A 22,563-nucleotide genomic window follows, 5' to 3' on the forward strand; every position below is an offset into this window, starting at 1 on the left:
CCACCTGCACTACCCTTACAGACCACTAGTGGGCCGTGGCCCACAGGTTGGGAATCGCACCTCCTTATTAAAGACAGTGTAGGCTACAAACATTGACATATTCAGTTTTTATTCGTATGCAGCATATAAGGCAGTTGTGTACATTAACATAAGTTTTTGTTCCAAGAAATTGCTTAACATAACAGAATAAACCAAAAGATTGATGGCAAAAGATCACACAAAAATATACAAATATTGCCTTCAACAAATGTTTTCAGGTTTTATAATCATATTGGTACATAAATATGATTGCATTTATTGACTTGGTCCACTAGAAAGAGTTTGGAACCAGAGAGTGGTGTAGACCTCTTCTTCCCAATGTAGACTGAGGATCTGGTGGTATGCAACCACCAGATCCTCATCTCCCAGCCTCTAACCCGACCCCGACCCTGACCCCGATGTCCCATTCAAGCCAGGACTCTCCTGGCTGCATCGGCTCAGAACCTCCTGCATCTTCTCCTGGATGTGTTCCACACGCTTCGCCCACTTCTCCCTGACCTCGTCCTCGTCGTCCTCGGTAACGGCCGTGTAGCCCATGAGGGCGATCAGACCCATGTGGAACAGGTGGCCCAGGTGAGAGCACCTGCTCTCCATCACCTGGCGGTCACCCCCGCAGTGCTCCAGGTACACGCTCAGCAGGGGCCTACCGAAGAGGGACCCCATTCCCATGACGCCGCGATAGTACACGTCCAGACTCATGTCACTCTTGTCCCTCTCGTAGACCTTCTCGAAGTGGGCCATGTGGCGCTTGGCGTTCTCCGGATCCTCCTTCACTAGCGCCACCATGCTGGAGAAGGCCGCGTACTGGTGCTTGATGTACTCCTCGTACTTCCCGAAGGTCTCGTTGACCTCGTCGATGCGGATCTGACGCAGGCACTGCTGGTTCTTCTTGGAGATGCTCTCCAGTTTGCTGTGGACCTGCTGGAAGTCCTTGTCCAGGGCATGGACCTCCTCGCCCTCCAGGCCCTTGCGAGCCACCCCGACTAGAGCCGTCACGATGCCGAAGAGAGGGTCGATGGAGGAGGCGAAGTTAGACACCTTCTCCACACAGCCAAGCACCTTCACTGCCGTCTTTTTGATCTGCTGGGCGTCTGCCATGGATGCAGCTCTAAAGTTGAGTAGCTGTCGCTCTCTCACAGGAAAACGGAAGGGGGGAGCTGGATGGGGAATTTGAAGGATGGAAAACAAATTAGTGACATATTATACTGGTTAGATTGTGTAAGTTAAAAATGTTTTTTTTTTGTGGAACATGTTTGGAAACTTGAACATTTTAAGGTCATTTTGTGACAAATCCAGGAAAGGGGTTTCACCACTGTCTCAGATTTTCAGAAGTTCTTTTATCTAATGTTTCTGTCTCAAAGAAAATGCATGTAAAACAATTTTGTTCAGTTCCAGGTTTGTTTGTGTTTTTTTTACATTGTCACACTCACAAATGCCTAATATGTGAAGCCTTATTTGGCCATTAATATCTTGAAAACTATTAAGCTATTCCTAACCTCAACAAACTTTGTGGTTACTTAACAAACTTATATGCGTTTTAACATAAACCTTATATGAACTTTAAGTAGGCTGATAAATCAGTTTCAGGAGAATTTTGAGATTCGAGGACATTTAGTGAGTTTATACTTAACGTCAAAGTTAGTCATACAACTGAGCCACTGTATTAGATTTACAGAGAGTCCGCTTGTACAAACCTATTGGAAAATGCCATTTAATCTAATTTCATATTTGTTCCCTTAGTCATCCGTCTCAAGGCTGCAATGCAGGGGAAATCACTCTTGAAGAGTGGGTATGTCTGGTGGACGTTTAAAATCATTACCGGCATAAAAAAAAAAACTTTCCGACCCAAAATGTGTTTGGCCTTCAAATCGTAAAAATTAACCGCTCCCATTATTTAATTGAATTAATTCAATTCAATTAAATAATAGCATTTCCGTAAATATTTACACTTTCGTTGTCGTATGCCTGCATTCATTTCCTGAAAACCAAAACATAGTCTTCTGTCTCAATTAAAAAGGACCACTCGAGTATACTTTCAGATGAAATATCAAGACCTTTACAAAACATTCTAATGCGCCTGGTCTATATTGGTCAGCTTACTTACGATAACGCTATCGTTATCCTTCTGTCAGTAGCGGTCAGTATTTTCTTTCCACCATTTTCCTCTGCTTTCCGACAAGTCCCGCCTTCTGTGCAACAGAAGAACCAGAGAATGTCTAATATAGAGAGAACTGCCACTCTGGGAAACTTACGGGTTCTGAACTGGTTGAAGTTCCACGTGAGGGCGCTAACGAGCGAGTGCAGAATGAATGGAGGTCTATGGAGCTATACCCCTCAAAATCCACTTTTCTCAGGATATAATTTTTTGTCTAGTAATTTGAAATCTGAATTCAAAAGGGGAGGCAAAAAAATACACACTGCTGGCTGTTAGATTTTTTTAAAGTCGCCTTTCTGTTCTAAAAAGCTTTTGAAAATGTAATTGACGTCATACACATTGTACAACCAGAGCTACTGCTTTACTTTAAGCTCTGGTCACTTACTTTTTTCTCTCAGGGCATCGACAACACAGCTGACAGGTTAGGCTCTTCCTGTGAATACACATGCTAGAAAGAGTTTTGGCTTGCTAATGTTGTTGCTAATGTTGCTGCATCAGCATTCATTAGCAGAATGCTAGCGTGTTATAGGCAACAACGACTCACCCTGTAAGAAATCAAAAGGACATAAGTACTCGTTCATTCAATTTTCGACCTATAATCCATGTTGAACATGCAAAAACTACAATCAAATCAGAGATTTCTCAACGACAATCAGGCAAAAGAGACTAATTTAGCCGTTTAGCTCCATAGACTCCCATTCAACATGCACTCGCTCGCGATCACTCCCAGTGGAACTCTGGTGAAACTGCAAGCAAATTCGGTACAATGGGGCTTAATAGGGAGTGGAAAGGCTCTCCTTAAACAGGCTCTGGAAGAACATAGGAACGTGGAAGTATGGTTTAGCCCGTCCTGATTGGGTTGAGTTGCGGTTAGCCTGCCTCTGCGTAACCAAAGCTGAGCGGGACATGGCCAGGGTAGCCTAGTTTCTATTGTGTTATGGGATACCATGTAAACTACACAGCCACACCTTTCTTAAGAGTTGGTGTTCACCTGAACTTGAAAGGAGAAGGAAGAAAAGAAACCAACTGCCACTCTCATGAATAGAGCCATATAGGCACAAAGGTTAAAAAGAGATCTCACAAAAAAACACATTTGCACCATTAGCTTTCTGAAATCTGCAACCAGTGCTTATTAGATCAAATTAAAAAAGTATTTGTCTTCAACTTACACCTTACATATTTATGTATTTTGTGTTTATGAATAAAATATGAAAAACAAAAACAAAACAACATACATGCATCTGCTGAATGATTCAAATGTCACATGTAATTTGTGGTTAAAGCCATGTGAGCAACTGAACATGATTTGACCTTCATTGACTCATTGAGAAAAGATGTTTTAGTCATATTGACTGAAACGTTAATCAACAGTCTTACTCCTGAACATCATAAACCAACCTTTTCTGGCAATATACCATTTCTTTGACAATATATGGATCACTTAATATGTATGTTATCCCACAGACATTCCACTTAACTATTTTAAAAAGATTAATGACCAATATGTAACCTCAGTGTATTATTTTCAGTTATAACAGTGAGTTATAAAAATAACACTGAATTTATTTGTAGTGTGTGTACATGCAGTGTGGGTATGTGCATGTGTGTGTGTGAGAGAGAGAGAGAGAGAGAGAGAGAGAGAGAGAGAGAGAGGAGTGAAAGCATGTTTGTTGTTGTGCTTTTGCGCCAACTGAAACAGTGGCGTGACAGTTCATGCGCCCTTCGACTCGCCTCCTCGCTCCCCCACCCCCCCACCCCCCTCACGCTCTGACGCTGAACCCCCCGGCTTTCCACCAGATCTGCAGCATCAACATGCCCCCTTTTCACCCGAGGTTAACTCGCTGGCTCACTCAGTCAGGCTCTGTCCTCTCTCTCCTCCTCTCCCTCCTCTCTCTCCCCCTTTGTCAGAAGGGCAGTCAGGCTGAAGACTCCCATCTTTTGACATCAGGTAACTTCATCGTGAGTTTTTACTCCTGTACAATGCTGAGGTTACTCATTCCTGATTTGTTTCTCATTGGGATTAGAAATGTTAAGCCGGCTATGGAAATTCCTCGCAGGGGTGAATTGAGTTCACATCCAGCTCACCCAAAGCATGAATGTTGACCTAATTGTTCCTAATGTTTTTTTTTAATTGGGTGAAATTATTTTCTGAGGCTAGAGGAGTTTTTTAATTTGTGAAAGTGCAGGTTAATTTGACACTTATAGACCTTGGGGTATTTCAGATAATATGGACTGCATATATAGAGGACAACAGTACTAAACTGTACACAGCTTGACTTATGTAATGATTGACTGTCAACAATATTATCTTGTCTGTGTTTTCCAGAGCCCAACTCCAGGTGGGAAAACTACTCTAGCTTTCACTTGTACAAATTTACATTGTATCCCCAGGCCTCCCTCTAGATAACACCTCCTTTGAAATAGGAGCAACAGCTGCAACACACTTTCATCTTCCCTCGGTGTGGTGTAACGGTTGCATTTATTTACTGTTTCTGCCAACGTGGTTGTCTGTTGATCTGTACAGTCTGCGTGTACTAACCCTTTAACCCCGTTGTTCAGTGTCTGTTCTTGTCACATTCTACATATAGATCCTGTTCTCATTACCGAGGAATCAGACATGGCGAGTCCCAAACGAGCCTCCTTGCAAATTGGGAAGATGTTCATGGAACTCATCGTCTTAGCTGGGTAAGTTCTTTAAAGGGAGTCCAATCAATCAGGTCAGGCAACAGAAAACTGGAGGAAGGGACCAGTTTAAGGGAATTAGGTTGTGAAACATTAACCACACAGTTTAAAAAAATATATAAATACATAGGCCTCATCCCACTTGGTACGCTCACCCATCCGGGGTGATCCAGCCACACTTTTTTTCTGCCTATAACTTATTGTCATTCCACCCAATCGCAGAGTCATTAGCACCACTGGCAGCACCATTCAGAGGCCCGACTACGACGACACAGCCAACCCAGAGTTCCTCAACCCTTCCTGGATGGGGGGCATCCCAGATAGCCGCTCGCTGTCTGAGGTCACCCTCCCTGGGACCCACAACACCATGGCGCTGTACGGTGGGGCCCTGGCGGAGTGCGAGTCCTGGAGCCTGGCCTCCCAGCTCCGGGCCGGCATCCGCTTCTTGGACATCCGCGTCCGCAACGTCCGGGGGAACCTGACCCTCCACCACGGCGTCTCCTACCAGCGGGCGCATTTTGGCCACGTGCTGGAGGACGTGGCCCAGTTCCTGGCCGAGTACCCCAGCGAGACGGTGCTCATGCGGCTGAAGGAGGAGTTCAGCGAGACCTACGATATCTACGGCCCGGTTGTGAGCTACATCCACCGCTACGCCCACTGGGACTTGCTGTGGCACAGCCGGCTCGTGCCCACAGTGGGGGAGGCCCGGGGGAAGCTCATCGTCCTGCAGGACTTTGCCGGACCAGACCTGGGAATGCGCTACGGGTCCCTGAACATCGCGGATGACTGGAAGGTAAAGACAGTTCAATTCAGTTCAACTGAATTCAATACAATTCAGTTCAATTAATTCAGTTCAAGATAGTCCCAATGGCAATTCAAGAAACTATTTAACAGTTGGTGACCACGTAAGTTGAACTGTGAATTTGATTCTCACTGCCTGTTTTCCCTCAGGTGCCCACCCTCCTGCACGTGAACGAGAAGTGGCAGAGCGTTCAGGAACACCTGGACATGGCCATAGTGGGAAACAAGGACGAAATCTTCCTCACCTACGGCAGCGGAGCCGGGGTCTTCGCTTACCCCAATGCCGTCGCCCAGCGTATCAACGCCCGTATCTACGACTACCTGACTGCTCGCATGGGGCAGAATTTACGTTTTGGAATCATCACCACAGACTTCCCTGGTGCCCTCCTTCTTCAAATTATAATTGACTTCAACTGAGAGAGGCCTCGGTGGTGTCGGACCACCGACACTGATTTAATTGATGATCCTCAATGGTACAGATTCGATCTTGAACCTTAAATAAACAAACAAACCTCAAGGGAGTTTATTTGTTCCTTTTCACCATGATTTAATGTGTGTTTAGACTGATATTTCTTTAACATCTAAGGTATTTCTGTTATTTATACAATGGCATGGTGAATGGCCATTTGTTAGACACACTACTAAAATATTTGGAAATTATAATAACTCTACCTAACTAATATGTATAGCCTAGTACGGTTTCCTGGAAGGATGCAAGGTATGTGTGTTTTTTACTAGCGTAAATAACGTTATGCTAGTCATAATATAGTTACATCACACTCGCACATCCTCAGATATGTAGTCAGGCTTTACAATAAACACTTTTTGGGGTCCTATCCCTGCCCCACAAGAGTCGCGCGAGTAACTACGTCATATGATTACGCTTACAGCTTTCCTAGCTTGCTACTTGTGGTCCTGGGTGATAAGCTTAGATAGCTACCTTTCAAGATGTTAATAATGTAAGGACCATAACATAATTTACAATAGCAGTGTCACGCCGGTTAGATGCACGATCAAACCATACCGTAGTGTGTTTGTATAACAGAAACGTCTCCAGTAAGAAGTGTATGCTAGCTAGCATATTAACCTAGCCATGTGGAGTACCAGCCGACTTGCCCTTCAGGGTTTGGTGCGGGATTTATCACATTCCCATGTTCAATGTTTTTCACAAACGGCATGCAAGGTAAGCTTTAAAAGTATATCGGATGTTAACATTTGTCTGTTAAAACGTCTGATTTAAAACCCGGTAGGAATATGAGTGACAGCCGGGTGACACAAGAGAGCAATATAGACCACCCATAATTGAGTCGACGGTTATTCTTGTATGCTAAATCTTAAGGTTGTCAATGTATATTCCAACTAAACTCAAACGGGGATAATAGCTTTTACTTAGTTAGCCATAACCAGTTAACGATACGGTGCTATTCTAGTGATAGCTGACGCTGCATCTCTCGTCTTGCCCTCGCAGAATACAGTTGTGGTTGAACGTTGGTGGCAGGTGCCGCTGTCCAAAGAGGGTCGTCCGCCCAGGCTACACCCGCGGCGACATCGTGTTTACAAAGTAGTGGAGGACACCAAACATGCGCCTAAAGAGAAGATGGAGCTCATTCTTACACAGACTGTTGCAAGTAAGTTAGTTTACTTACACCTGTTTTTCCCATGAAGAATACCTTTTTCTTTCAAAGATCATTTGCCATAATGCACGCCCTTATTTCTTCGTTCGCTTTTCAGAGCTCGGTGGCCGAGGAGACACGGTGATCGTCAAGAAATCTTTAGGGCGCAACAAGCTTTTGGCTGAAGGCTTGGCAGTGTACCCATCACCAGAAAACAAAGAAATGTTTTCTGAGGAATTGAGAGTGAGTGTACAACTCAAATGCTTAACATTTGCAAATTGCTTTTTGTTTAAAGAAGCATTCATCAAATCATTTTCTATTACAGCTTTTACGGGAGGGGAAAGTGGAGGACAGAATTCAAACACGCACAGGGCAAATGGTTAGTAAATATTTTATGTCTATACCTTAAATGTTGCTGCAGATTTCAGTCACTGCAGGCTAGCATGTCTACCCTACGAAACATTGCCTCCTATGTCTGCAGACCGTGGAATTCCTGAAGACCATGGAGTTGAAAATCACTAAGCAAATGTCTCTTGATTATGTGATCACCTCAGAGATTGTGCGCAGGCAATTTCTTAAGGTAGGACTTTTGACAATTGAAAATGTGTAACTCACAGGATCAAAGATTAGCGACGATTAGTGTTTTAGTTTTTAACAGCTAGATCAGTGATGCTAGATGAGTAGTGTTGACGTTCCTTCTCCCCCCCCCCCCCCCCCCAGCGAGGTATAGTCGTACCTCCTCATGCTCTGAGACTCCCAGACGAGCCCATCAAAGACCTGGGAGATTACTGGTGCGAGGTCACGGTAAGATCAGATCATTAAACTAAAACCTACTTAGCCTGACGTTGTCATACTCATACGTTGTCATATGTTGTCATAATTCTAGTCAGAATATGAATCTGACACCACCTACAGCCGATCAGAGCAAAGTAGTATGTTGTTTGTTGAAAACAAATTCAACCCAAGTGCTCCTTGGTGACGTGGTTGATTACATTACTGTTAATCATCTGTCCATCATCGTATAAAGCCCTGACAATTTGATTGGTCCGAACAGCTTTTGTTTGGGTATAGTTTTGCCCCAGACCTAACTTCCCGTTCGGCTGGCAACCGGGCTAGTTCCTATTACATTTTCGGCTCTGTGTTGCCTGTGGCATTCCACAAAAATTTTCTTAATGCAATTATTCCATAGACGATATTGACGCAGAACCGAACAACCCAAAGAGGTGTTTTATTGGAGAGAATGGACAATACCTGTGCCTTGAGAGGGGCCTCTCCAGCAGTTGTTCGTTTGCCGTGAAACTCATTGGAGTGTTCTTGTTTTGACAGGTCAACGGGATAAACACTGTGCGGATTCCCATGTCTGTGGTGCCCTTTCAAGGCAGCCCCAAGGGGCTTAAACTTCTGATAAAGCAACAGAAACAGCAGGAAGAGGAACCAGAGGCAGGTGTGGTGGTTGCTTCTGAGGCAGGTGTTGCAGCTGCTGCAAAGGCAGGTGTGGCAGCAGTTTCAGAGGCAGGTGTTGCGGCTGCACCAGAGGCGGCTGCAAAGGCGGTTTCAGAAGCCTTTGCAGGTTTAGTTCCAGAGGCATCGGCACCAGAGGCAGCAGCACCATCTTTAGAGGCAGCAGCACCATCTTTAGAGGCAGCGGCAGCATCTCCAGAGGCAGCGGCAGCATCTCCAGAGGCAGCAGCATCTCCAGAGGCAGCAGCATCTCCAGAGGCAGCAGCAGCTCCAGAGGCAGCAGCAGCTCCAGAGGCAGCAGCAGCTCCAGAGGCAGCAGCAGCTCCAGAGGCAGCAGCAGCTCCAGAGGCAGCAGCAGCTCCAGAGTCAGCAGCATCTCCAGAGTCAGCAGCATCTCCAGAGTCAGCAGCATCTCCAGAGTCAGCAGCATCTCCAGAGTCAGCAGCATCTCCAGAGTCAGCAGCATCTCCAGAGGCAGCAGCATCTCCAGAGGCAGCAGCATCTCCAGAGGCAGCAGCATCTCCAGAGGCAGCAGCATCTCCAGAGGCAGCAGCATCTCCAGAGTCAGCAGCATCTCCAGAGGCAGCAGCATCTCCAGAGGCAGCAGCATCTCCAGAGGCAGCAGCATCTCCAGAGGCAGCAGCATCTCCAGAGGCAGCAGCATCTCCAGAGGCAGCAGCATCTCCAGAGGCAGCAGCATCTCCAGAGGCAGCAGCATCTCCAGAGGCAGCAGCATCTCCAGAGGCAGCAGCATCTCCAGAGGCAGCAGCATCTCCAGAGGCAGCAGCATCTCCAGAGGCAGCAGCATCTCCAGAGGCAGCAGCATCTCCAGAGGCAGCAGCATCTCCAGAGGCAGCAGCATCTCCAGAGGCAGCAGCATCTCCAGAGGCAGCAGCATCTCCAGAGGCAGCAGCATCTCCAGAGGCAGCAGCATCTCCAGAGGCAGCAGCATCTCCAGAGGCAGCAGCATCTCCAGAGGCAGCAGCATCTCCAGAGGCAGCAGCAGCATCAATGAACGCAGCTCCTGCTGCTCCCAAGCCTTCAGCAACCACGTCAGAAACAGCAGCAAGTCCCGACGCAAACAAGGAAGTCAAAGACAAACCAGACAAGTAGTCCTGTCTACTGCCTGTCCATCAAAGACTGCTGAAACTAGCAACACTTTAATGTCAACAGAGCTGTGTTCCTCCACACAGAAATGGGTTTGCTGTACATCATAATAAATAGCACCTATAAATCTATTCTTATTACAATATAGGTTTGTATTTATTTTCATTTCAAATCCAGTGGAACTGTCAAACCAAGAAATAAACCAATTTCTACAGGTTTAGTCTGTGTAGCACTGAAGTAAATACAAAAGAGCTTTTAATGATTAGAGCAGAAATTACATTTTTATTTCAATTTAAACATCACACCCACGTAACAAATACACAGTGTAGGGTAAAACTAAAGAGTAGTTTACTTGGATGGTATTTTGTTTTTGCCAATCTAATAACACTGCAAATTCTTACATATCTAAAACACTTATCAACTTAGTAAATGTTTTATGTCGAAAGATCGAGTAGGTTTCTCTGCTTAAGTTCTCCTGGAAACCAGATAATGCAGGATGTCTAAGAAGCTGCTGTCAGTGACACCATGATCCTAAGACTTTGTTGTCTGCTGGCTTTAATTGCATCCACTTAAGGAAGCTATCCTTAAAACACTTAAAAATATTTTTATAGGGCCTCAACCATCTTCAAGGATTGGATAGGTGCCATTTTAAAGTCATGTTTCACATATCTATACACTGGTTGGAAGCCAACTGACTTCCTACTATGATTAGATTATGTCTGTGACAGAACAAGGACACAAAACATTATGTCCACTTGTTTACAAAACAGCAGACTAGAACTAATTCAGATCCAAATATAATACGTTGCTCAAAAGCCATTTGGAAAGTCTCCAGACCAGAGGATGGTGAATGTAAAATAAACCCTGGAAATCCACATTCCTTTTTCTGAGCCAGGGTATCCATAACCAGAGACACAAAGGCAGTGTTCTTCCAGATTACACACCTTATTCAAGGTTTCATTGAACCTCAACCTCAATCAGTCTGGAGGGAAATTCCTGGCTTTGTATAGATGTCATAGCCCACTCTCTTCTCTAGAAATATTACTAGATTTGTGAGATTACTTTAATTCAAGTCTGTGAGGCTCTACAAAAAGGATGTCCAACGAGCATTAACCAATTGTACCAGGTCCAACTTCGTAGGAAGATGTTGGTTTTTTAAAAGCTGAACCATTATCAAAGATGTATTGGATATCCCAAGAAAAAAAGGTTGCACAAATGTTCTTTTTATTTAAATGTTCACTACTTTTAGTTGGATATTCCAATGTCTTCTCCAGCACCAAGTGAAATATGCTGGGTATTTTTATATTCCTCACCTGGTCAAACCACAGACATGGTGAAGTGAATCTAAACAATGATTTCCAAAGAAAAGCCAATTTAGTGACAACTGTGAGCAGCTCATTCACAGTGTATACTCTGCATTCCCTACAGGACCCACACGATACAAAAACAGTCCACCAAAACTAGTATAAATCAACAATGTTGGAAGTAACACAAATCTGAGGTCAACCAATACGGGGGAAGAGGAGGGAAGTATTATGTTGAGGGTATCCAGGAAGGTATGGAGTGGGCAGGACAGGGATCCTCTGTCGCTAGGTTACGGTCGCCAGGTTACGGTCGCCAGGTTACAGTACTTCCTCAAAGATGAGGGACTTTTGCTTCGGATTGCCCTATCCTAATCATGGAGGGGGGGATTCTGCATGCCAGGAGGAGTTCCGGGTTAGAAGCCGTATTTAGCCTGTGTTTGCCGACGGGTCAGCTTGTTTTCTGCCCAGTTATTCTTCAGTTCCAGCTCCCGTTCCTTAGCCTACGGAAACAGGACATGATAGTCTGAAATTAGCTTCAGGGAAGCACCACATCTGAGACTACAACGTGTTCTTCAGCACCGTCAAAGCATCGTTCGTTTGGTTTGACATGCAAAATAGGATGGTTGCAACAAAATGAAATGTCAAGTAATCCCTAAACACTGGTCTCGGTGTGGAGTGTTTTGTAACAGTTTGAAGTTTGTGTCACCCACCTGATGGATCAGATATGTGATCTGGTGCTTGCGGCGTTGCTGTCCTGTGGGCTGGTCTCCTTTTTTCTGTCAACACAAGTGGAGGTAGGTAAAAGGTCAGAGATCAGGTACTATTGTAATACTTGATCTTATACACTTAACAGACACAGTCACGGATTTGGTTTGCAGTATGATAACGCAATCCTTGTTTCTGCAGTAATTCAGGCACCTCGGCCTCCACAGCACGACCAGGATGAGAATGAATCAGGGTTAGTAGGTGTGGAACAAGGTGACAACATCCACCCTTCCTAGCGGTCATGCTCATCTCTTTAATGTCTCCCCCGAGCCTGTCTCTCTCTCCCCCCAAACCTGTCTCTCTACCACAGAGCCTGTCTCTCTCCCCCCAAACCTGTCTCTCTATCACAGAGCCTGTCTCTCTCCCCCCAAACCTGTCTCTACCCCAGAGCCTGTCTCTCTCCCCCCAAACTTGTCTCTCTACCCCAGAGCCTGCCTCTCTACCCCAGAGCCTGTCTCTTTCCCCCCAAACTTGTCTCTCTACCCCAGAGCCTGTCTCTCTACCCCAAAACCTGTCTCTCTACCCCAGAGCCTGTCTCTCTACCCCAGAGCCTGTCTCTCTACCCCAAAACTTGTCTCTCTACCCCAGAGCCTGCCTCTCTCCCCCCGAACCTGTCTCTCTACCCCAGAGCTTGTCTCTCTACCCCAGAGCCTGTCTCTCTACCCCAAAACCTGTCTCTCTACCCCAGAGCCTGTCTCTCTACCACAAAGCCTGTCTCTCTCCCCCAGAGCCTGTTGCCCCGCCCCCCTCACTTTGCTGAAAGACTTGCGCTCCTGCTTCTCCTCAGTGATGCTCTTCGCCATCCACTGCTGGTTGCCACTCAGCTGGTCGTCTCCTTTGATCTCCAGGAACTTCACCTCCTCTTTCCCCCTGTTCCTCTTCCCCTGCAGCCTCCGGAACTAGGGACAACAGCAACACATCAGCCTCTGGTGCTAACCAGCTAAGGGCCAGTTCAACACTGAACAAACAAACACCAACAGCCATACAATTGTTGGTATGATATACCTGTTGGTGTTTGTTGGGGCAGTGTGAAAATGTATCTTTCCAAAAATGTTCGACCCAACAGCCAACAGTAGAATGTTTGGTGTTTGTCGGACGTTGTTGGGGCTGTGAACCGGCCTTGACTACCACAACCAAACACAGAGTGGATGTAGTTTGCAACAGCAGTGTGTGCATGAAGCAGCATGTGTAGTGCCGCGCTGGGAAAGTGAACGACCGAGGCTTACCGCTTCATCATCGAAGAGGCCGGAGGAGCCAGGCTCGTCTGCCTCAGCCAATGACGGATCAGGGTTCTGGTAGTACGCCTCATTGTAGTAACCCTGCCCGGTAACAGGACATTATGAGTAGATGCTACTCTATTGTTGCATTATTACCACTAGAGCAGTGGTTCTCAATCCTGGTCCTCGGCCCCCCCTGCCCTACATGTTTTAGACATTTCCCTACTTCAAAACACCTGATTCAAATGAATGGGTCGTTATCAGGCTTCTGTTGAGCTTGATAATGACCCATTTATTTGAATAAGGATTGAAAACAACTGCACTCGAGCATGTTTCTGCACAGAAGAACTGTAAACCCAGACATCAGTAACCTCCTGTTATCCCGTTACCTGTGGGAGGGTCTCCGGCGCAGGTTCCACAGAGGGCTCCAGGTACTGAGGATGTAGAGGTGCATGCTGCGGACCCACCCACACATTCCCAGACGCCTCCTCGCCGCCCAGCCCAAACTCCAGGGGAGCGTCAGACTGGAAGGATCCGGTCTCCGTCGCCGCCGGATTAGGTAGCAGAGCCGAAGGGGCTCCGGGTTCTGGGTCCAAGCTGGGATCCACTGCGGGGAGAGGCAGTGAGCTGTCCCCCAGGGAGAAGTAGTTTTCTGGGGAGAGTTCCTCGTCGCTTTCCTGGTCGTCCGCGGCCATCTGCCTAGCTAGCTGCAGGGCGGCAGACTTGGCTGCAGCCTTGATGGCTGAAGGGGAGGCGCTAGAGTTGGAGAGTCCCTGGGTGATGGAGGGCTTGGTGGGCTTGGAGGCCTTGGGGTCGGGGCGCTTGGTGAGGGTGTGTGGCACCAGGGACCTGCCGGTCTCCTTTATGGTCATGTTTCTAGGTTGCGGTAAGAGAGAGGAGAGGCCTGACCCCTTAACCAGGAAGGCAGAAAAAGTGCAATGGGGAGGGGGGGTGTAGATTAATAGGTCAGTCTAAGGTTGACTAGGTTTAGACATTGAGAAGATTGTAAAATGTAAACAAGACATTTCTTACCTGGGGCACTGCTCTCTTCCTGGCTGGTTCGTCTTCATCTGAATCTGACTGTAAACAATAACATCGTCACAAAATTGAGTCGTCTCTTTTTGAAACTACTTTTCATTCATGGAGATAAACTTCAAAATAGCAGGTCAACTTACATCTTTATTAAGTTGTGGTATGGTGATTTTCACAGGCTCTGTTCGCTTCTTCGGTTTCGGCAAGTCAAAAAGCAGCCCGCCTTTCAGTGTTTGAGACCGGGCCGGTGTGTTCTCTGCAGCATCGTCGTTGGACAAAGTGCTCCTTATCGCAGAGGAGTGTGTTGATGCATCTCTGTTTGGTGGTCCAGATATAGACTTTTTGGGAGAGGGGAGAAGGGCGAAAAGACCTGCAGACTTGCTACCAGATGTTGACGTTTCCTCTGAATCGCTGTCATCACTGCTCCCGTAGGCTACCAAAGACATTATTGTTGTTTCTGTACGAACTCGTTGGGGGCATAGAATGCAAAGTACAAAGTAGCTACCTCGCTACACACTTCCAACGAAAAGGCCTTTTTCTTGTCGTGTGACTGGCGTATTACACAGATGCAAACTACTGAAACGCAGAATGCGCTCGCTTTCTTTTGGATATTATTTGCCTGAGGAAAAACTATAACAAACTACACGTGGCTTTACAAAGGAAAAGACAGCAATCACTTGCTTTCAAACAAAACAGAGTACGGCCATAATTCCAAACTGTGACCGGGGATTCACTGCTTGATTAGTGCGTCAAAGGCCGCCGAGGGTGGATTAACAGTCTTTTCGTGCGCAGTTTAAGACAATTCCGTGCGACTTGTAATACCGCATGATCTAGAGATGATTTGCGCAAGAACACTGGTTCCCACGCAAAAGGAACCTTTGAAACGTGAAATGTATATCAAATTGTATTTGAAAATGATAGCATGTTCATTTCTGCTGCTGCTGCCATCGATGATGCGCTCAAAACAGAACTGTTCGAGTAGCTACTTTTGGCGCAGCTTCGGCGCAAGTGTTCCTGCGCATCCCGCATTCTACTGGATTTGTTTGATAAAAACCGACGTTGGCAATACATTTCTATTTGGTAATATGCTTAGAGTAAGAACATGTATAGCCTTTTACGATACATTTATTTTTAAATTTTGAATGGGGTGTGCGCTGCCTTTGGTAAGGACAAACCTATATTCTCTGTCATATATATATATTTCCCTCGAGTTAAGGTCCACCCATCTCAACAACACTGCAGGTTGACAGAGTAAAATTACATTTAGTTTGTTTTATAATATAGCCAGCCTATCATTGGTGTGTTTTTTGTAGTTTGATTGCCCATGGAACTGCGACGACAGGATTTCTCTGTGTGTGATTACCACTGTCTAAGAGGCATTCAGTTCGAACTGAACAGAACATGCCATGGCGCCGAGCTACGTTTTATTCGCAGGGTAGACCACACTAATCAATCTCGTTGCAACTAGAATTAGCTAGCTACCAGGGTATGCGTCTGAGAAGAGGGAAGCGGTTTCAATTTCAAACAAAAACAAGTCGAGAGACCACTAAGTAGCAGATCCAAGGGAATATATTTGTATTTATTTTAAAACACGGAATATAATGCTACAGCACCTTAACTAACGCACGCCACAGAAGTAGTAAAACGTGCACATTTTAGCTAGCCTCCACGTTCCAATTTTCTACGCGTGATCAATTTTGATGTAAAAGCCGAAGACCTAACGTTATCTAATTGTTGGACAAGAAATACAAATTTTTGTATCTAGCGTTATTTTGCTTTTCAGATTTACAGCTTTGAAAGCTCAGTAGGCTTCTTTCGGGGAAAATATGCCGAGATCCAATAGGCAAAAGGAATACAAGCCTGGGGATCTCGTGTTTGCGAAAATGAAGGGATATCCTCATTGGCCCGCAAGGGTAAGCAACTTAGTAGATTTACCATCCGTTTTAAGTACCAATATGTTGGTTTCTCACCTTCATGTTCCATTTGTTAACTATAAGCTATGCTCTGCAATGAGGCCTACCGCGTCCATGCAAAAGTTTATTTGTGTAGCTTATGGTTGCCCGCTTTTAATCGTTATGAGTGCAGACTAGCTAACCTATTTATTGTTTCAATTTCGGATATTCCAATATACCATGTAGGATACCCTGAGCTCGGATGCTTATTTTAGTTTTGGGTACTGAATGATAGTCCGGCAAACCCTTTCATTTTGTTACAGAGGCCTAACCTTATTCCAATTGTGAGCTTGACTGTTCAGACCCCCGTGTATGTAAACAAATACTAAATCCCGCCTTACATGCAAGTCCAACCGTGCTGTGTTCCTAAATTTGTCCTTACACGCCACGTGAAAGGGATGTAAGGTTTATAACGTTACAGCGACATAATCATAATGTGCGAAATTGAAACTTTGAATCGACGTTGTAACTGTTTTACATGATTAGAGCAAGCAGCAGTTAGCGGCTGAACCATTTAATCTTTAACAACCCACACGTTTTGGCGGCAGCAGTGTTGATAAATGGCACTACCGAAGGAATGGATTCAGTTCAATCAAATTTCAAGGATACTCGAAATCCTGTAGTTTTCAGAAGAACTGCCGCAGGCGTGTAAAACTTACAGACACTTTAACATGGGTCACTAACAGCGCTAATCATGGATAATCAGAGTTGGTGAGGTGCTTAGTTCTCGACACTACAGTTGCTACTGTCATCAAGTCATTACTTAACCAACAGTCACCATGACCTCCATTACTATTTCGGAGTTTCATATTAAATAGCCTAGTAAACGAATGTACTTGTATTCTCGCCCATAGTCGTTCACAGGGGACAATACAATCCTAAAACCAACAAGACTTGTACTTGATCCTTCACAACAATAATTTTAACAACCCCGCTCTATTTGACCTGTCTACGCCCTGCCTCGCACACGCCATTCACAATCTTTCACACTGGCATTATATGGGCACGTGTACAGGCCTTCCTGGCATGATGCCCGAAGAGGGAGTTGCAGTGAGGCGGGCTGGGTCACGGGCACAGTGTCCAAACTGTAACGGATGGCTAGCCTGACGGATTATCTAAAATGAGATATTATGATGATCTAAATTATGTAGTTCAGGGAAATATATGGAACTTAGAGATGTTGACTAAAATCCAGGTTGAAGCCATAAAAGCTGGACCAGTAAATTTAAGCAATCACAGCTGGTCCTTGGTAATCTGTACTATACTTAATATATGCAATATTTGTATATTCTTGTTATGGATAAATGTGTCAAATGTAAGGGAAACCTTTAAAAAAAAATGAGATTAACACATAATTTTCTAATATTCAGTTTACTTTATTGATCCTGAAGGAAATTCAATAAACATGCAGAATAAACCCTAATTGGTCTGAATATATCTGTTCTAGTATGGTTGATTACATTTTAGTTTACAGTGAGTTTGGTGCGCAGCTGTGAGGACCTTACTGTAGCCACCACCACCACCTTGATTTGTTGATCTTGTTTAGTTTGGACTATGGGTATTTGTGCGTGGGTTTGTGTTCAGTTTTCACTGAACAGATGAGCTTTATCCTGAAACACACACAGCTGACAGACTGTGTGTGTGCGCTCTATAGCCCTCTAACTACTTCCCATTCACTTCCCTCAAAAGTGAATGGGATTGAATTTAGGTTACTGAGACAAGGCATTCACAGCGCAGTATTCAATGTGCATCCTTAATTTAGTATGGCACCTTGTGAGATATATTTGTGACCGAGCATGGGAGAAACGCCAACGACGGGATTATAAAAGTGCAGCCTGTTTCAAACACCTGTCTCATCTGACGTGTGTTAATATAGCCTACGTTGTCATAATTGTTTATACACTCCCACTGTTTTCTCATTCATCAACAGATCGATGAGTTGCCTGAAGGCGCTGTTAAATCACCCTCCAACAAGTATCAAGTGTTCTTCTTCGGGACACACGAGACGTAAGTATCCACTTCTAATAATTATACTTAGATTTACATTACATTTAGTCATTTAGCAGACATTCTTACCCAGAGTGGCTTACACTAAGTACAGGGACATTTTCCCCAAGGCAAGTAGGGTGAAGTGCCTTGCCCAAGGACACAACGTTATTAGTCACAGCCGTGAATCGAACCGGCAGCCTTCTGATGAATAGCCCAACTCCCTAACCGCTCAGCTATCTGAGTCCCATACTTAAAATGTTATTATTATTACTAAATAGACTCTTACCACTAGGAGCAGTAGACCTCCTCTCATTCATGTGGTCCGCTGACCAGGCATATCAGCAAAAACAGAATCCTTACTTCAAACCTACTTTAGGTTAGTTTAGGTGCAGTTTTATAGGAGTATGTGCAGCCTGTATAAAAATGAAAAAAAAATATTTGGGGCACTCCGGTAGCTTACAGGATTAGTGTGTGTTCGATGTAGGCTCTGAGGCCCCTTACCACAGTGCCCTGGGTACCATGTAGGCTCTGATGCAGTTGTTTTCTAAGCTCTTTGTGCCCTCCACGATGTCAGGGCTTTTCTGGGGCCCAAGGATCTGTTCCCCTACGAAGAGTGCAAGGAGAAGTTTGGAAAACCCACCAAACGGAAAGGTTTCAGCGAGGGCCTTTGGGAAATAGAGAACAACCCTACTGTCACACATGCTGGCTATGAGGTAAAAAAAAAATAAGTATTTTATGGTATATCCTCTAAAGACGAGTTCAAAGCTATATGTGCATACTGCATTTTGACCTTTCGGTTCCTGTGCCTAACCTGCCGTTGTGTTTCTCATTCCCTCTCCCAGCCAGCCAAGAAGGATACACTGTCCGATGGGGGGGAGGAGACTGGCGGGGCGCAGAAGACTGGCGGGGCACAGAAGACTGGCGGGGCGCAGAAGACTGGCGGGGCGCAGAAGACTGGCGGGGCGCAGAAGACTGGCGGGGCACAGAAGACTGATGGGGCACAGAAGACTGATGGGGCACTGAAGACCGGCGGGGCGCTGAAGGGGCCTACAGAGGGCAGCAGCGACGAGGACGAGGGTGCCCTTGTCATCGATGAGAAGAACGACAGGGCTGGAGCCAAACGGAAAGTTGCTGATTCCGCGGATGTGAGTGATAATCGCACCCCTGTCTCATACGTAGTCAACATTGAACAGGAAGGTGTGTTTTTTTGTTGTTTTTTTTTCTCTCTTAGAAAACAACGTAAGCATAACTATTCCGTCTTTTTCTCGCCCTTCGCCATTTCCAGGCCTCCTCAAAGCGGCCAAAGGAGATCCAAGGGGAGGGGGACTCAAAGACGGATGGGAAGAAGGCTGATGTGGAGGTGAAGCACAATGACAAGGTGGGGCCCAAGTCATCTGTGGGCAACTCGAAGGCTGAGGGTCAGGCGAACCCAGGGATCCAGGGACGGCTAGCCCCTGAGAAGGTTGGCTTTGTTTTTCTTGCTTTATTTGATATTTTGTAAGTGAAGTGTGACAGGAAAGGCAGGGAGATTCAGAGGGGAAGACATGCAGCAAAGAGCGAAGGTGGGATTCGAACCCAGGTCCCTGAGCCTGTTATGGAAAGATTTTGTAAACGCAAGGTTCAATGTGTTTTAAACATTTTGATTAATGTTTGGTATGTAACTGTGATGTGTGTATGTGTATTCTGTGACTGATATACAGGTTAACAAGATCAGTTACCATACCCCTCCATATCTGAATGACAGTCTGTAATGTAAATTGTTACACTTTGGTTATTTATTTGACAAAGCTCAGAACTTGAAACTTAAAGTAAACCAAAAAAAATTCTCCTTCTGATTTTATTTCAGTCTATGACGGAAAGTGCTTAACACCAATTCCCCCAAAGGGACCAGGGCTTCTGGATTTTTCCTGGGATTTTTGGAGGATCGAAAGGAGAAGCTTCAGGATGCTAGATTTCTGCTGTTTAAGTCATGGAAGAGTTTTTAACCTATATACATATACAGTATATATTGAAAGGCATAAAAAAAAACCTCTTTTGCCAGTTCGGGATATTGTATATTCCAGGATAAAGGTTTTGTTGATTTGAAGTCAAATTGAAATTTGAGCACTTTGAGGCTCAAATTGAAATAAGATTATGGTGTATATTTCCTTAATTGTTTTATTTTAAGTGCAATTACAAAGTCTGGCTGCTAGCTGTAAATGGCATTACAGTTTAGACTAGGGAGCAACCACCTGTCTCTCAACGTAAATTTCAACACGATTTGGTGAAAAGTACACATTACAATCATACAATAATTCGATAAAGACAGAAGTCCTTTTTTTCCTGGTTTCAGTTCTAAATGTATACTACATAGTTTTCTGCTGACTGTTGTGCTCTCTGAAAGAAGACATCTGAGGTTGCTTTCCATGGCTTGAAGGTGTATACATCATAGTAGTATGTTCTTCTTTTCTCTTTTAGCTGACAGATTTTTTTGATTATTTCATTGGTATACTTTGCCTCTTGACCTAGTTCACTGTCAGGTTGTTGCTAGTTAAACACTATATGCTTTGTAGCGTCTGCCGTTCTGTCTTGTGTGCAACATGGCATTTGACCAAATGATCCCACTGGTATTTGTTTTTGAACGTCATATGCATTTCGAATAAACCTGATTCAGAAAATAAAACAATTAATGGTAATGGAATCTCCACTTCACGTATATACACACCCTTATTTACATTTAGGAAATATCCTAAATATTTATTAAGCAAAGGAAGCGTGACACAATTATGTGCTTCAGGAAAGAAATACATTGCTTAAAAGTTGTTTGGAACAAATAACAGATCACTACTTTTTTCCTTAAAAAGAGCGACTTCAACTTGATTAATTTAAGGGTCAAGTTGATTTAGCAACGTTTGATGTACCTGTCATCTGATTGATTTTCTTACACGCTGGTTAATTTACTAACAACGCTGTTCATGTAGTCAAACTCCATCTTAGCCTTGGGGATGTTCACGTTGCCCCCCTGTTGTTTGGGTGGAGTGATAATAAACAATATAACAGAAGAAGGTCCATGTCTCAGTACAGTTGAGATGATTTTCTCGCTACCTTCAGTCTACCCGAGGGACATGCATGTGTTGCTAGTCTCTTTCAGAATCGCCTACTGCTGCTGTCTGAATTTATCCACTCTAAGTTTGTCATAAGTAGTTCATTTATACACAAATAAACTTGTGAAATTGACTATTTTCACAGTATATTGTGGCATTGCTAATATGTTTCAGCAACTAGATAAAATGTCTGCTGCTGTCTTGCACTCAGTTTAGTCCAAAGGTTGAGAGAGCAAAAAAATATAAAATCTTTGGCCATACATACCCAGAGTGAGCGTTTTCTGAACTGGAAGAAATCGAATTTGTTGCTTTGCTTTACCAGATTTAGACGTTTGAAACAAGCTTTTTCCAGTAACTTCTTAGGGACGTCCTTACTAAAGAAGAGTTCTTACTAATGTTATTTGTGATATATATATATTTTACATTTCATTTTGAGGCAACCCTTATTGAGTCAATTATTAAGGTTTTATGTAATTTGCTGAAACATTGATTTCTAACTGTGCTGTTCTCATTTTGAGGGGGAGTGAGTTGATGGGTACCTGTATATTCTGTTATAATGTTTGAGTTTACAAGTCTATTGTAATCACTCCTTATTGGATGTTTTTTTTAAATGTCACTGATTCAAGTTAATTCAATGTTTTTTTGTTTTGTTTAATGTTTTTGTATCAAGTGTGGCTTTAAAAGAAAATCATATCAGCGATCAGTTATGCTGATTTCAGCATTTGGAAAGCAATGCAGGGGACCCTTCAAAGCCCGGCATTGGTATTGATGTGTGGAGTGATCTTGAACCTGTTCATGAACCTCGTTTGTAGACCTTTCGAGACCAACCTGCGGTGTGGTTCTGAACCGGCGTTGTATTTTAATTTTGTTTTATCTAAACTTTCACATCACACCACCATTGCTCACTAAATTTAAAGTTATTGTCAAAGCTGAAACCTTGCACCATCCGCACTTGATTTAATTGTAATACTTCGTGATTATCTTATCAACCTGCCGTTTAGCTTTACTTGCCAGTGTAGCCCCCGTCTCTTTGGTTGAAACCAATAAACATGTTGATTAGAAAATTACTCAAGACTGTTTTCTTATTTTAAGTTAATTGTATAAAATGATACATTTCCAAACATGTTTTCTTTGAAACTCACCATTACTCTCAGTTTGGTAAGCCTATTTGATTATACCACAATGTACTTCTTTAAAAGCAGAAAATGCAACAGCATATCTCTGGTGTGTATTTTAACCACTAGGTGGAGATTTAGCACAGTCAAACAGGACACTGCATCTTAGAACCAGTTATATCATATTTTTGCTGTAGTCCAGCACCATTTCTAATGATTTTTTTATAAATCATGCTTTTAAAATGTTC

General features: G+C 44.2%; 4 protein-coding genes and 1 pseudogene across 6 annotated transcripts; 3 read left to right on the forward strand and 2 right to left on the reverse strand.

The window, feature by feature from the left end:
* Positions 1-90: 90 nt before the first annotated feature.
* Positions 91-2,279, reverse strand: LOC146295732 (protein rapunzel pseudogene; annotated as a pseudogene). Its single transcript, XR_014753245.1, has 2 exons — positions 2,144-2,279; positions 91-1,196 (listed from the first exon to the last, which is right to left on the reverse strand). The product of XR_014753245.1 is annotated as a protein rapunzel pseudogene (transcript).
* Positions 2,280-4,031: 1,752 nt separating this feature from the next.
* LOC146295733 (uncharacterized) lies at positions 4,032-6,194 on the forward strand. 2 transcript variants are annotated; one of them, XM_084695816.1, is made up of 4 exons: positions 4,032-4,142; positions 4,783-4,879; positions 5,099-5,669; positions 5,828-6,194. In XM_084695816.1, exons 2-4 carry the CDS (start codon positions 4,812-4,814, stop codon positions 6,092-6,094), a joined length of 906 nt encoding a protein of 301 aa, XP_084551942.1. In that variant the 5' UTR covers positions 4,032-4,142; positions 4,783-4,811; the 3' UTR covers positions 6,095-6,194. The 2 variants fall into 2 exon arrangements, with proteins under 2 accessions (XP_084551942.1, XP_084551943.1); XM_084695817.1 differs by lacking the exon at positions 4,032-4,142 and having other exon boundaries at positions 4,192-4,879.
* Positions 6,195-6,539: 345 nt separating this feature from the next.
* mrpl9 (mitochondrial ribosomal protein L9) lies at positions 6,540-9,989 on the forward strand. Its single transcript, XM_084696836.1, has 8 exons — positions 6,540-6,860; positions 7,146-7,305; positions 7,409-7,533; positions 7,616-7,669; positions 7,772-7,870; positions 8,011-8,094; positions 8,617-9,099; positions 9,748-9,989. Exons 1-8 carry the CDS (start codon positions 6,771-6,773, stop codon positions 9,862-9,864), a joined length of 1,212 nt encoding a protein of 403 aa, XP_084552962.1. The 5' UTR covers positions 6,540-6,770; the 3' UTR covers positions 9,865-9,989.
* A 131-nt stretch (positions 9,990-10,120) lies between these two features.
* prcc (proline rich mitotic checkpoint control factor) lies at positions 10,121-15,151 on the reverse strand. The gene is made up of 7 exons (XM_084696833.1): positions 14,320-15,151; positions 14,177-14,224; positions 13,534-14,055; positions 13,154-13,246; positions 12,680-12,826; positions 11,873-11,938; positions 10,121-11,662 (listed from the first exon to the last, which is right to left on the reverse strand). The coding sequence occupies exons 1-7, from the start codon at positions 14,620-14,622 to the stop codon at positions 11,576-11,578; spliced, it is 1,266 nt and encodes a 421-aa protein (XP_084552959.1). The 5' UTR covers positions 14,623-15,151; the 3' UTR covers positions 10,121-11,575.
* A 409-nt stretch (positions 15,152-15,560) lies between these two features.
* On the forward strand, positions 15,561-22,267 carry LOC146295736 (hepatoma-derived growth factor-like). The gene is made up of 6 exons (XM_084696835.1): positions 15,561-16,089; positions 18,059-18,135; positions 18,692-18,830; positions 18,960-19,262; positions 19,403-19,579; positions 19,964-22,267. Exons 1-6 carry the CDS (start codon positions 16,003-16,005, stop codon positions 19,982-19,984), a joined length of 804 nt encoding a protein of 267 aa, XP_084552961.1. The 5' UTR covers positions 15,561-16,002; the 3' UTR covers positions 19,985-22,267.
* Positions 22,268-22,563: the final 296 nt, after the last annotated feature.

The sequence above is a fragment of the Hypomesus nipponensis genome, chromosome 4, assembly GCF_054491055.1.
Source record: "Hypomesus nipponensis isolate SF chromosome 4, ASM5449105v1, whole genome shotgun sequence".
Classification (NCBI taxonomy): domain Eukaryota; kingdom Metazoa; phylum Chordata; class Actinopteri; order Osmeriformes; family Osmeridae; genus Hypomesus; species Hypomesus nipponensis.